This window comes from Salvelinus alpinus, chromosome 1 (genome assembly GCF_045679555.1).
Source record: "Salvelinus alpinus chromosome 1, SLU_Salpinus.1, whole genome shotgun sequence".
NCBI lineage: Eukaryota > Metazoa > Chordata > Actinopteri > Salmoniformes > Salmonidae > Salvelinus > Salvelinus alpinus.
This window is the reverse complement of record NC_092086.1, coordinates 107,231,555-107,245,031: the sequence shown is the minus strand read 5'-3', so window position 1 is coordinate 107,245,031 and position 13,477 is coordinate 107,231,555. Positions and strand designations below refer to the sequence as shown.

The following is a 13,477-nucleotide window of genomic DNA, read 5'->3' as shown; positions in this document are numbered from 1 at the left end:
CACTTCCATTTTTATGAAGTTAATCAGGAAGTTAACCGAAACTCCAATCCCAATTGTTCCTCATTGGTTGACTGACACACATAGTTCCTCGCTAGCTCTAAGCGAACTCTCTCAGATTCACACATTTTCGCATTGTTGAAATGACATCAGTGGATGTTATCTGTGCCTTTTGTCCTTGGTCTCACCCAGTTGATGCTAAATCAAATAAATACTCATGTGTTTTTTGGAACTTAGCTATATGTACTGTGTATTGTTATATTAATTGTCTTAGCAGCCAGGACAGGGCTTTCCTATCACAAACTGTATTGTGGGAGATCCTGACTTTATAAGATTTAGTGAAAAACCATAACAAGACATGAGCAGGGCATTGGGAGTACACTGTATTTTAGCATATCTGTCTTTTCAAACGTTATTGTCCATCTTGTGAAGGAATTTGTATTTTTCTTAAACTTTTACCGCAAACAGCACAGAAACAGTCAAACGACACGTTTGCAGTCATTGAATGTGCTCCCAGTAAAAGCCTGTGAGGCTGTGGGTGCTGGCCAACATTAGCAGGTCAGCCTGAACTAGCACCTCCCACTAACATGCAGCATATCAATAAAACAATACCACATTGACATTTAAGACCATACTTCCAGAGTTTACAACATGTTTAAGAATGGCTTATGTGATTTGTATTAATATATAGCTAGTGTCCCTCAGGGGACTCACTGTGCGAGATGAGTGTGTTTACATGCACTCTTTTCCTCAAGGCCCTTCATTGAAGTGTGTGTGTGTGTGTGTGTGTGTGTGTGTGTGTGTGTGTGTGTGTGTGTGTGTGTGTGTGTGTGTGTGTGTGTGTGTGTGTGTGTGTGTGTGTGTCATCTCTTATACACCTGCTTCTCATTAGGCTGCATCGCCAGATGCTTTTCCTTCATTTAGCTTCTGCTCTGAGGACCACAGCGCGTCTTCTGCTCTGAGGACCACAGCGCGTCTTCTGCTCTGAGGACCACAGCGCGTCTTCTGCTCTGAGGACCACAGCGCGTCTTCTGCTCTGAGGACCACAGCGCGTCTTCTGCTCTGAGGACCACAGCGCGTCTTCTGCTCTGAGGACCACAGCGCGTCTTCTGCTCTGAGGACCACAGCGCGTCTTCTGCTCTGAGGACCACAGCGTGTCTTCTGCTCTGAGGACCACAGCGCGTCTTCTGCTCTGAGGACCACAGCGCGTCTTCTGCTCTGAGGACCACAGCGCGTCTTCTGCTCTGAGGACCACAGTGTGTCTGAACTGAAGACGCTCATCACAACACAGTCCAGTCATACTTCCCACAGATGTAGGCCGATGACGGCCGAAACCGTCACAATTAAAAACGTCAAGTTTTGAATTGCGAGTTGTGCATTTTCCTTTCTTAAGCTCATTTATTTTTTGGTTGCACCTTTTCTCAAGTTGGTTGAGCACATTCCTCTTCTCTCCAATGACAACCCTTCCTCACGTAAAAACAATGAATAATGAAGATGAAAGAGTTGTCATTGGTCAGACTGAGGGAGCATGACTTAGATGTTGCCTACTGGTCTGTCCCACAATGACTGACTGCATTGTCTTTGAGTTTCTTCCCAGACACATCACTGTCTGTCTCTCCGCCGTCCGTCCATCTCTACCGCAGTGTGTCTGTCACGGTCCGGATGTCTTTGTTAGTTCTGCAGTGTCTCATCAGGCCTCGTGGCAGAGAGATGGATGTAGCGTGATGAAGCTACACCACCCTGCTGCACCACCAGTCGCACACGCAACTCTCTGCTTTGCTCTGCACCACCAGAGTCGGACACGCACCTCTCTGCTCTGCTCTGCACCACCAGAGTCGGACACGCACCTCTCTGCTCTGCTCTGCACCACCAGAGTCGGACACGCACCTCTCTGCTCTGCTCTGCACCACCAGAGTCGGACACGCACCTCTCTGCTCTGCTCTGCACCACCAGAGTCGGACACGCACCTCTCTGCTCTGCTCTGCACCACCAGAGTCGGACACGCAACTCTCTGCTCTGCTCTGCACCACCAGAGTCGGACACGCACCTCTCTGCTCTGCACCACCAGAGTCGGACACGCACCTCTCTCCTCTGCTCTGCACCACCAGAGTCGGACACGCACCTCTCTGCTCTGCACCACCAGAGTAGGACACGCACCTCTCTCCTCTGCTCTGCACCACCAGAGTCGGACACGCACCTCTCTGCTCTGCACCACCAGAGTCGGACACGCACCTCTCTGCTCTGCACCACCAGAGTCGGACACGCACCGCTCTGCTCTGCTCTGCACCACCAGAGTCGGACACGCACCTCTCTGCTCTACTCTGCACCACCAGTCGGACACGCACCTCTCTCCTCTGCACCACCAGAGTCGGACACGCACCTCTCTGCTCTGCACCACCAGAGGCTAAATATAGAGGCTATATTTATAATATACAAGACAACACTGGGCTCATCCATTATGAATGAATGGAAGAATGAATGAATGGAAGAATGAATGAATGAATGAGAGAGAGAGATATGGAGAGAGATGGAGAGAGAGAGATGGAGGGATGGGAGGAAGAGAGAGAGAGATGACGCGAGAGACAGAGAGAGAGAACTGTAGCTGACCAGGGGCACTGTAGCACAACAGGCGACCGGGGCACTGTTGCACGACAGGGGCACTGTAGCACGACAGGGGCACTGTAGCACGACAGGGGCACTGTAGCACGACAGGCGACAGGGGCACTGTAGCACAACAGGGGCACAGTAGCACGACAGGTGACAGGGGCAATGTAGCACGACCGGGGCACTGTAGCACAACAGGGGCACTGTAGCACAACAGGGGCACTGTAGCACAACAGGGGCACAGTAGCACGACAGGTGACAGGGGCACTGTAGCACGACCGGGGCACTGTAGCACAACAGGGGCACTGTAGCACAACAGGGGCACTGTAGCACAACAGGCTAGTGCTAGCTAGGTTCAGATACAGATGGCACAACCAGCTAGGTAAGTCTACCGGTCTACTAAATGACCCTCACTCAGTTAGCATGTTGTCTAATGCCAAATACATTTAACAATCCACAATAATTAATACATCTGAATTAAGTCACACACAGACAAACATGCAGCTAATTTCAACAGCTAAAAAGCAACCTGCCCAGCTAGGTTAATCCTGAGCATGTTGTAAACAAATCAAAACCATATCGACAGAGACTCAGCTGACTTTGACATGATCAACTGGCTTTGTATGATAATACATCTAACATACAACAGACTTAATAACAACAAAGGAACCCAAGTTCCACAACCCTCCAGGTAGAAAACCTCTTCAATTCTTGGAAGAATTGGAGGGTTGACTCTGACAGAATGATGCTTCAGGATAGTGACGGACTCCCGGTCTTAACGTTCTGTGGTGTGGTGGGCCTGGGGCAAACACACACACAGACAGACATTTTTTTTAAAGGGTGTGTCCTGTGGGCCTGGAGCAGACACAAACACAGACAAACACAGAAAGACAGACCGACAGGAGAGTCTGAGAGAACAGGCAGGTCATTGTGGGAGCGTTTGTTTTCCCTAACAGCGTGGGGTGAGGTGACGTGCGTGGGGCCAGGGCCTCAGCAGCGGCACTGTGTCTGACCTCTATGGTGTCTGACCTCTATGGTCTCTGTTTATGGACAGAAGGACTGGGACACATCTGGAGGCAGTATGGATATATGGGCTGGGTGGGGGGAGGGGGCTGTGTGTGGTAGTGCGGTGAAATGGGTGCTTGCGTAGCCAACCAGCACACGGCCACGGGCTTTATAACGAGAGAGAACGTACGCCAGTAGAACCCCCTCCCAGTCCACCGTAACCAAATAACACAGCACACAAGCATGTGGACAGCACCAGACACCAACAGGACGAGGAAGAGGAGGCTGTGGACAAAGAGGAGGAAGACGATATATTGGAGGAAGAGGAGGAGGTGGTGGAGGAGGATGATGAGGAGGTAGAGGAGGAGGAAGAAGAGGTGTCAGCCACAGGTTAAGACATGGGTTCTGTTTGGTCTGAAAAACAGTGAATGTATCATAACATAGAAAACTTCTAGAATCTCTGTGGAAATACCCTCAGGTTCAGCCATTCTGTACAACAGCAGCACCATGAGAGAACATCCTGTTTCTGTCATGGAGGATCTCGTGTCATCAAGCCCCAAATCTGGCGAGGAGGAAAAGGAAAAGGATGATGATAAAGCTGATTGGGGAAACTGCTGTAGGGGATAGCCCTTAGTGCCCAGCCAAACACAGAGGTTTCTAGACGTGCGTCAGACACAGTGTATACTGTTAGACTTGGAAAGTGTGATGCTGATTCATTGGAGGTCAGTGCCGTTTAAGATGGAGGACGAAGTTTTGTTTTATGAGCATGTCCTTATTTCTATTACAGCATATTGGATGTCTGTCATTCATATTACATTCACCCAGTCCAATGTAACAGTAATAGGTTTAGGCTACTACATGATACTGAAATGTTCCCTGTACTCATCATGAGGTTGTTACAACCAGCCTATGAATGACAGGTGAAAATGTAGGTTCACAGGTCGAGAGACATTAGTAATAGTAATAAAGGTGACAGACAGTGACACATTCAATACCGCTTTGCACACTCCTGCCTGCATCTAGCTGATCTAGGGTGTAATCATTAATCCAACAGTTGCAAGCGAGAGTTTCTATTGGACAAATTCAGATATGTATATCCTCATTTCGTTTAAGAAACGTTTTTCAACAGAAATCGGCAGAATGAATACACCACTGATCACAAACACACTTCACTTTCATAGCAGCCACATACAAACAGCATGATACCTTTGATCGTTATATAATGACTTCTTGCATCTACACACTCTCCTCCACTCACCTTTTCCCTTCGCTTGTGGACTTCAGTGCACAACACATCAGCTGTCTGTGACCAGGCAACAAAAAAAACTTTAAGCCAAACCTTCATACCGCTAACTGCTATCATTGTCAACATATTAACGTCATAGTCAACATAGCTACTGGAACGAACGCGTTAGTAAACTCGCTACAATCATGCAGTACAGTGTACAGTCAGCAGCAAGCAGTTACACCGGCTGACCCCTGTGGTAATACATTAATAAAACCAAAAGCTTAACTTGACTAGAAAGAGTTCCATTGTTGGATAGCCATCTAGCTAACATAGTATCCCTCTCTGTTTCAGTAGGCTAAACTAGCTACCTGCATACGCTAGCTAAGTAAGTGAAAAAAATACAACGAAATCTCTCTCTCCTCCATTTTTGAAGAAATTAATTTGTTCAAAACTGTTCAACTATTGTCTTTCGCTCTGAGTCGACTACTCACCACATTTGATGCACTGCAGTGCTAACTAGCTGTAGGGTGGACGACAAGAGCTCTGATAGGTTGGAGGACGTCCTCTGGAAGTTGTCGTAATTACTGTGTAAGTCTATAGAAGGGTAGACTATAGAACCATGAGCCTCCTAGGTTTTATATTGAAGTCAATGTACCCAGAGGAGGACGGAAGCTATTATTTGGTGTCATGTGAATATATTTAATATAGTTTTATTTAAAAAGGATAACTTTAATGTTTCACAATTGTATTTTTAAGAAGTTCACTGAGGAGGATGGTCCTCCCCTTCCTCCTCGGAGGAGCCTCCACTGAGCTACTAAATGCAATGTAAATTCTATTGCTATATGTAGCTATCTATCCAGTGCAGTTGGGGCAGCGGTCAGTTGTGAGTGAATGTATCAATATCCTCTATGTTGTTAGTGTATGCAGAATGATGGACCGACTGGTTTAAAGGTGTCTGATGTGACAATGTATGTGATCATTTTAATGTTTATTTTATTCTATTTTGTATTGAACCTTTATTTAACTAGGAAAGTCAGTAAAAAAACAAATTCTTATATACAATGACGGCCTACCAAAAGGCCTCCCACGGGGATATAAAAAAAAAAAAAATAGGACAAAAACACACATCACGACAAGAGAGACAACACTACATAAAGAGAGACCTAAGACAACAACACAGCACGGCAGCAACACATGACAATACAGCATGGTTGCAACACCACATGACAACAACATGGTAGCAACACAACATGGCAGCAGATGTGAGGTGATGCCAAAGACAATAACTTTTTTTTCTCTATTCTTTCCAAAATGGCACCCTAATCCCAATGCAGTGAACTATTTTTGACCAGGGCCCCATAGGGTTCTGGTTAAAAGTAGGAAACTGTAGATAATTGGATGCCATTTGGGGTCATACAATAACTCCATGCAGGCTGCAGTTAGTGTATCATAACTGAAACTCAGTATTAATTAAACCCATACCTCTGTGGATAGTAGTCAGGATTACCTGAAAAGGCTCAATCATATCTTACACCCACAAACTATTATAACTGACACTCAGGAATAGGCTATTTAGATTTCAAGTTATGTGGAGGTACTATGTACTTTGTTAGGATTCGTTGGATAGATCTATCTCTTTTGTACCCACAGTGATTCCTTACTTGACTTTTTAGGACCACAAGGTAACGTGGCTGAAACCTGAAATAGAATGCGGATCAGATACGCTGGTATTTCCTGTTGCCAATACAATTGAATCAAGTACAATGGTGGAGTGCAGAGAGAGGAACAGAATAGTGGTTGTTAAACCCAACACAGAAGTTCACATAAGGTCAGGCTATTAGACCTCCGTAGATTCACTTTGCCAGTCAGAGTCACCGTCGAGAGAGAGTCTACTATAAACCTAATGTAGAGCATTGTGTATTCAAGGACGGACATTTTGTCAACAGCAATGTGAAAGACAAATGACTCTCCGCATGGCAGCGTGTTATCAATGCATCTGATGGGGGTTAGGAAAAACACCATGAGGATTTCATTCATGGTTGTGAGCTGGTAGAGCCTTTACATGTAGAAAAATCACAGATGAATCAACCACACAAACGTCAACCTCCACAGGGGTATAATACTACAAAGCAGGATCAATGAGTTAGCCAGCTAACTTGCCTAAAAATTCTGAAATATCATTCTTTTTTTGCATGAAATGCACATGGTCTAATTGACTCAACAAACCCACAAATCATTTGAATTCAAAACAAATCACATTTTGACTCCCGTATCTGTATTTATTTCCCCCTGTCATTCATACATTCTACTATTTGCACATCATCACAACACTACATAAAGTATAGGTAATGTAACATTTTAAACTGCTAATCATTTTATTTTTGTGTGTGTAATGTTTACTGTTACTGTCTGATTGTTGCTGTTTTGTTTTTTCACTTGCGTTGGCCATGTAAACATGTTTCCCAAGCCAATAAAGCCCCTATAATGTTTTATTGAACAGACACAAAGACAGAGAGAGAGACAGAGACAGAGATGGCGAGAGAGTGAGAAAGAGTGAGAGAGTAAATGAGAGCAGAGACAGAGAGAAAGAGAGAGAGAGGGAGAGAAGGCGAGCGAGGGAGGGGGCGAAAAAGAGGACAGCGTGTACGTACAGGGACACATTTGGATGTTATTTCCTACTTACAAACAGTACAAAGACTTACAATCAGTGCAAAGAAAGACCACATAAAGATAAGGGTTCTCATTTAGCTACAGTACAGCATGGTTTTAGTCACTCAGTAGTCACTAGGCTAATACCCTCCAAAATCAAATCCTTGTGGATACCTTTAGCATTGACCACCTCAAACAAATCATACATGTGGATTCAAAGTACTACTCTAGTTCATCAATGCAGAGAATAATGTTCATTCTAAAATAGTTGTGTCCTTAATAAGTTACCACCAGGCACTTAGGAGTGGGGAACGCCACACATTCACATTCCAAGGCCATAATAAAATAAAACAACGTTTTGTTTAGAAAAAAAAAGGTTGTGTTTATGATTCCAACGTGATGATTCCTCTCGTCAGTGAGTAGCGGTGACCTGGTTGGATCTGGGAACGTCTCGTGTCTCGAGTCATCAGGTACAAGCAGTCCTACTTAGAGGAGGATAAATAAAGCAGCAATCGTCTCAGCACTTTTTATCTGTGTGTGTGTTGTATGTATGGGGGAGGGGTGTGTGTGCGTATTTGAGGCGTGCTCCACAAACCTCCATGGTCTGACAGAAAATACAGAGCTACCGTCCCGGTGAAGTAAAGTCTACTCTCTCATCCAGATCAATATCACTCCATCACCATCTTAACATTACCACAGTCAGCAGGATACGGTGGCCTATATACACCAACAATACTGGGCTAGTGATGTCTTACGACAACACAGACAGACGCACGCGCGCACACACACGTCCTGCAACGGCATGCGATGAAGTTAATTTGGACAAACCCCAGGTGATAAGGATAGAGACAGGGACAGGGGTACAGGCGAGGACGATGGGGCCAGACAGGAATGGGAGTGCGGGGGTGGGGGGCATTTTGTTGCCACCTAGGAGCCTGGCGTGGGCACCGCGGGATGCTGGCTTTACATAATGCCAGTTGACATGACTGATGTGGAGGCCAGTAAAAACACTGCCCAACACCAAGCCAACAAACAAAAAGGGCAGACTAGGTTACCACAGTTTTACACAATATCTGTGTGATGAACAAAAGATCTGCTCACACCGTATGGGATGCTTACTTAGCACATCGTTGTTGTACTGTAGACTTAAGCTGGGTGTACACTACACAATTTTGGCCCCGATTTAGCTGTCCCAGACCAGTATTTTTTAAAGACCAGAGACAAAATCCCTATGTCGTTGCTTACTCGGGGCGCGCAACAGTTAGAGGCTCAATCTGAGGGCTACCAATCCTGTCTTTTCAAACATGTTTGATTTTATCAGCAAAACATTCGCTATGCTCTTGTAGTGTGAGATGAGCAAAGACACATGAAAATGGTGATCTGCAATAGCCAATGAGAGCTCGCCAGAGAAGAAGCCATTGAGATGATGCCGTTGTTTGGCATCACCCAGGATGTGTAGACTCTGGAGCAGGAGCCATGACTACTACTAGTATGCCTTTGTACTTGCCTTTAACCAAAGCCAAACTGTCAAATTGTTACAGCTCTGAAGTTCGCAAGCAATGTTATTCCATTCAAAATGTTTTCTAGATATTTCAACTCTGTACGGCAAGCCTACATTTCTGATTGAAAACGTTTATGAGCCTGCTTTGAGGCACAGCTCTTTCTAGCTAAGTAAAATCTAATCACATCATTGTTTTCGCGTGACAGCGTGGTATGGAGAATCCTCACGACCAAGTGAAAATCGTTTAGTGTGGCACCACTACGTTGGCAAGACAAACAACTACAGGAAAGATGGTCATTTAATGTGAGAGGCTCAGCGATGTTAGGACTTTGAAAGTCGTGTAGTGTCCACCCGGCATTAGTTGTCTAGCTGTTATGTTATATTCTGAGGTGTCTGCTATGGTGATAAGTAGTAGACTGAACCTCTATGTTAATGTTTGTGTATAATGCTGGCATGTCCTTAGAAGAGCCATAGTCATTGGTCAAGGTCAACTTTAAACTTGAATGTTCAGTCATCCTCTCAGTGGAAAGAAAACGTTGACACTTTGATATAGTACAGGAGGACAGAATGTTAAATGTGAGTAGAGTTGACAAAAGTTTTAGCATTACCATCCATCACTTCTACCAGAGGCACACACACACACACACACACACACACACACACACACACACGACTCTGGTACTTAGCTCACAACCTCCTACCACAGTGTGAGTAAAGAACTTGCAGCACACCGCAGCCAAGCACCACCTTAGTGCAAAGTCCTAACGAGGGGCTGATCAGCAGTCACATAACATAGAAATGACATTAAGAAGAAATAGGACATTGACGAATTAGGCGGAAAGAAAGACATAATGACTTTAAATGGCTGTTAAGATTTTGAGATTGTCACAGAGAGAGATATTGTACATAAGTGAGCCTTCATCTTCCACTTTGATGATTTAAGAGAGAGGTGTTTACCTCAGATTCCTTCATTTGCCTGTGTGCGCAATGCAAGGACACAAAATGGCAGATCATCTCTATGGCTAACTAGCATTCAATCAATCAATCCATCAATCAAATAGATGTACGGCATAAAGCCCTTTTTTTACATCAGCAGTCACAAAAGGACTTTACAGTAACTCGGCCAAGACCCCACCGCAAACGAGTGCATTGCTGAACAACCAAGTGGAATAACACACAGGTGACAGGAAGGGAGCAATGACAACCAAACTACGGTATCAAGCATCAGCAACAACATTATCACTGTTCACATTGATCAAAATCTACATTCCACCAATACTGCATAGATGAATATTAAGCTATCAAGCTAGTGATAGAGTCACATGACTTAGATGATTAAGAGCTGGTCCTACAATCTTCTAAAACAAAATCTGTTTATTATTTCCACTAAATGTAATAATTAAATTGAGTTAGAATAAGGCTGTAACCTAACAAAATGTGGAAAAAGTCAAGGGGTCTGAATACTTTCCGAAGGCACTGTAGATTTATCAATAATGACTACTGATACACGCAGTATTAATAAACATGAATATGTTTACGAGCTTGCAGACCATCACCTGATATACAGTTGAAGGTGGAAGTTTACATAGACTTAGGTTGGAGTCATTATAACTTGTTTTTCAACCACTCCACAAATATCTTGTTAACAAACTATAGTTTTGGCAAGTCGGTTAGGACATCTACTTTGTGCATGACACAAGTAATTGTTCCAACAAGTGTTTACAGATTATTTCATTTATAATTCACTGTATCACAATTCCAGTGGTTCAGAAGTTTACATACAGTAAGTTGACTGTGCCTTTAAGCAGCTTGGAAAATTCCAGAAAATGATGTCATGAATTTAGAAGCTTCTGATAGGCTATTTGACATCATTTTAGTCAATTGGAGGTGTACCTGTGGATGTATTTCAAGGCCTACCTTCAAACTCAGTGCCTTTTTGCTTGACATCATGGGAAAATCTAAAGAAATCAGCCAAGACCTCAGAAAAAAATTGTAGACCTCCACAAGTCTGTTTCATCTTTGGGAGAAATTTCCAAACGCCTGAAGGTACCACGTTCATCTGTACAAACAATAGTACACAAGTATAAACACCATAGGACCACGCAGCCGTCATACCGCTCAGGAAGGAGACGCGTTCTGTCTCCTGGAGATGAACGTACTTTCGTGCGAAAATTGCAAATCAATCCCAGAACAACAGCAAAGGACCTTGTGAAGATGCTGGAGGAAACAGGTACAAAAGTATCTATATCCACAGTAAAGCAAGTCCTATATCGACATAACCTGAAAGGCCTCTCAGCAAGGAAGAAGCCACTGCTCCAAAACCTCCATAAAAAAGCCAGACTACGGTTTGCAACTGCACATGGGAACAAAGATCGTACTTTTTGGAGAAATGTCCTCTGGTCTGATGAAACAAAAATATAACTATTTGGCCATAATGACCATCGTTATGTTTGGAGGAAAAAGGGGGAGGCTTGCAAGCCGAAGAACACCATTCCAACCGTGAAGCACGGGGGTGACAGCATCATGTTGTGGGGGTGCTTTGCTGCAGGAGGGCCTGGTGCACTTCACAAAATAGATGGCATCATGAGGAATTAAAATTATGTGGATATATTGAAGCAACATCTCAAGACATCAGTCAGAAAGTTAAAGCTTGGTCGTAAATGGGTCTTCCAATGGACAATGACCTCAAGCATAACTCCAAAGTTGTTGCAAAATGGCTTAAGGACAACAAAGTCAAGTTATTGGAGTGGCCATCACAAAGCCCTGACCTCAATCCTATAGAAAATTTGTGGGCAGAACTGAAAAAGCGTGTGCGAGCAAGGAGGCCGTTCCAGTCATTGGCAGCAGGAGGAATGGGCCAAAATTCACCCAACTTATTGTGGGAAGCTTGTGGAAGGCTACCCGAAACGTTTGACCCAAGTTAATCAATTTAAAGGCATTGCTACCAAATACTAATTGGGTGTATGTAAACTTCTGACCCACTGGGAATGTGATGAAATAAATAAAAGCTGAAATAAATCCCTCTACTATTATTCTGACATTTCACGTTCTTAAAATAAAGTGGTGATCCTAACTGACATAAAACAGGGAATTTTTACAAGGATTAAAATGTCATGAATTGTGAAAAACTGAGTTTGTATTTGGCTAAGGTGTACGTAAACTTCCGACTTCAACTGTACATGACCAATATTGAAAACTCAATGCCCCACCCTGCTGAAAATATTTTCAGAATTACTCTAAAATCTCAAGATATAAACTTAATGTGGAAAAAAACAAATAATGGCAATAGGAAAAAGAAAAATAATAACTCATGTTCAACAGCAATCCTTTAAGTGGACCATAAACAAAATATGAAATACCTATGATGCTTAATAAGTGACAACAAACATTTAAAGATAACTTTACCCCATTACTCAACAATATGAAAGCAGACCTAATTAAATGGAGCAATCTTCCCATAAATCTAACAGGTAGAATACACCTCTTCAGAATGGCATGGTTCCCAAAGTTTATACTTTTTCTCGGTAATGCCAATTACCACCCTGAAGACATTCTTTAAAAAAGTATACTCTGTCATAACCGACTTCATACGGGCAATTAAAACTCATGGGATAAATAGGAAAGTTTTACATCTTCCTAAGTCTGAGGGGGGTTTTAACCTTCCAGACTAGGATTTGTATCAACTCGCCACCCAAAGCTTTTACTTGAGACATATAGTTAAATGCACTAAAGAGGAACAATGGGTACATATTAATGATGCTCATCTCCAGAATCTTTTTACATGTCTATTTTCAAAGGATAAAGCTAAGAACGTCAACACCTTCATAGTTAAAAACACTATAACATGGGGGAAAAAATGAAAAAATGAAACGTATTCTACAAAAAACTATATCACTCCATAAAAACCCTATGGAACAATCTCCTTGGATAGTAAGTGACCTGGTACGAGCATTAGCTTGTACGAGTCAGAACTGCTCATAGGGCAGGAGCCCTACCTCCTGTTTCTGTAGCGTGAGGCTGCTTGATGTACACACCCTGGACAGGACGCTAGTCTATAGCACGGCCTTACCCCCAATCTGTCTCCTTAATACGGAGTGCCAAGCGGAGACGCATCAACCCTTGGTTAACTTTTCAGAATTTACCGATAAATTGGTCCAGATGGAAAACTAAAGCCATTGAAAACGTAAATGACTTGGTAACAGGAAATACATTTATTGCCATGAAGGTTCAAGGGTCAGGCCTACCTTAGTGATGAGGGTGCGGTACTCCTCCACTTGGTGGTCGTTGTTATGGCAACCGGCCAGGAGCTGCCACACCTCTCCCCTGAGGGCCTCTGGGACCCCGCTACGCACCAAAGCCGGGAGCTGCTTGGGACGCACAGACAGGTTCAGATGCCTGGGGACAGAGGGAGGGAAGCCATGATGTAACCAACCATTATGTAAACACTAATGCTATCAAATCAAACTTAATTGGTGGCGTACACAGATGACAAG

The 13,477-nt window shown here is 43.8% G+C and overlaps 1 protein-coding gene across 4 annotated transcripts in view; it reads right to left on the bottom strand.

Annotated features, from left to right (window-relative positions):
• Nucleotides 1-13,477, bottom strand: part of LOC139538258 (rab GTPase-activating protein 1-like) — a 175,538-nt gene that overhangs the window by 92,226 nt on the left and 69,835 nt on the right. For all 4 annotated transcript variants that reach the window (XM_071340122.1, XM_071340109.1, XM_071340116.1 and 1 more), the window contains one exon: nucleotides 13,229-13,379. In XM_071340122.1, coding sequence (XP_071196223.1) covers nucleotides 13,229-13,379 — 151 coding nt within the window. The remainder of the gene's footprint in view (nucleotides 1-13,228; nucleotides 13,380-13,477) is intronic.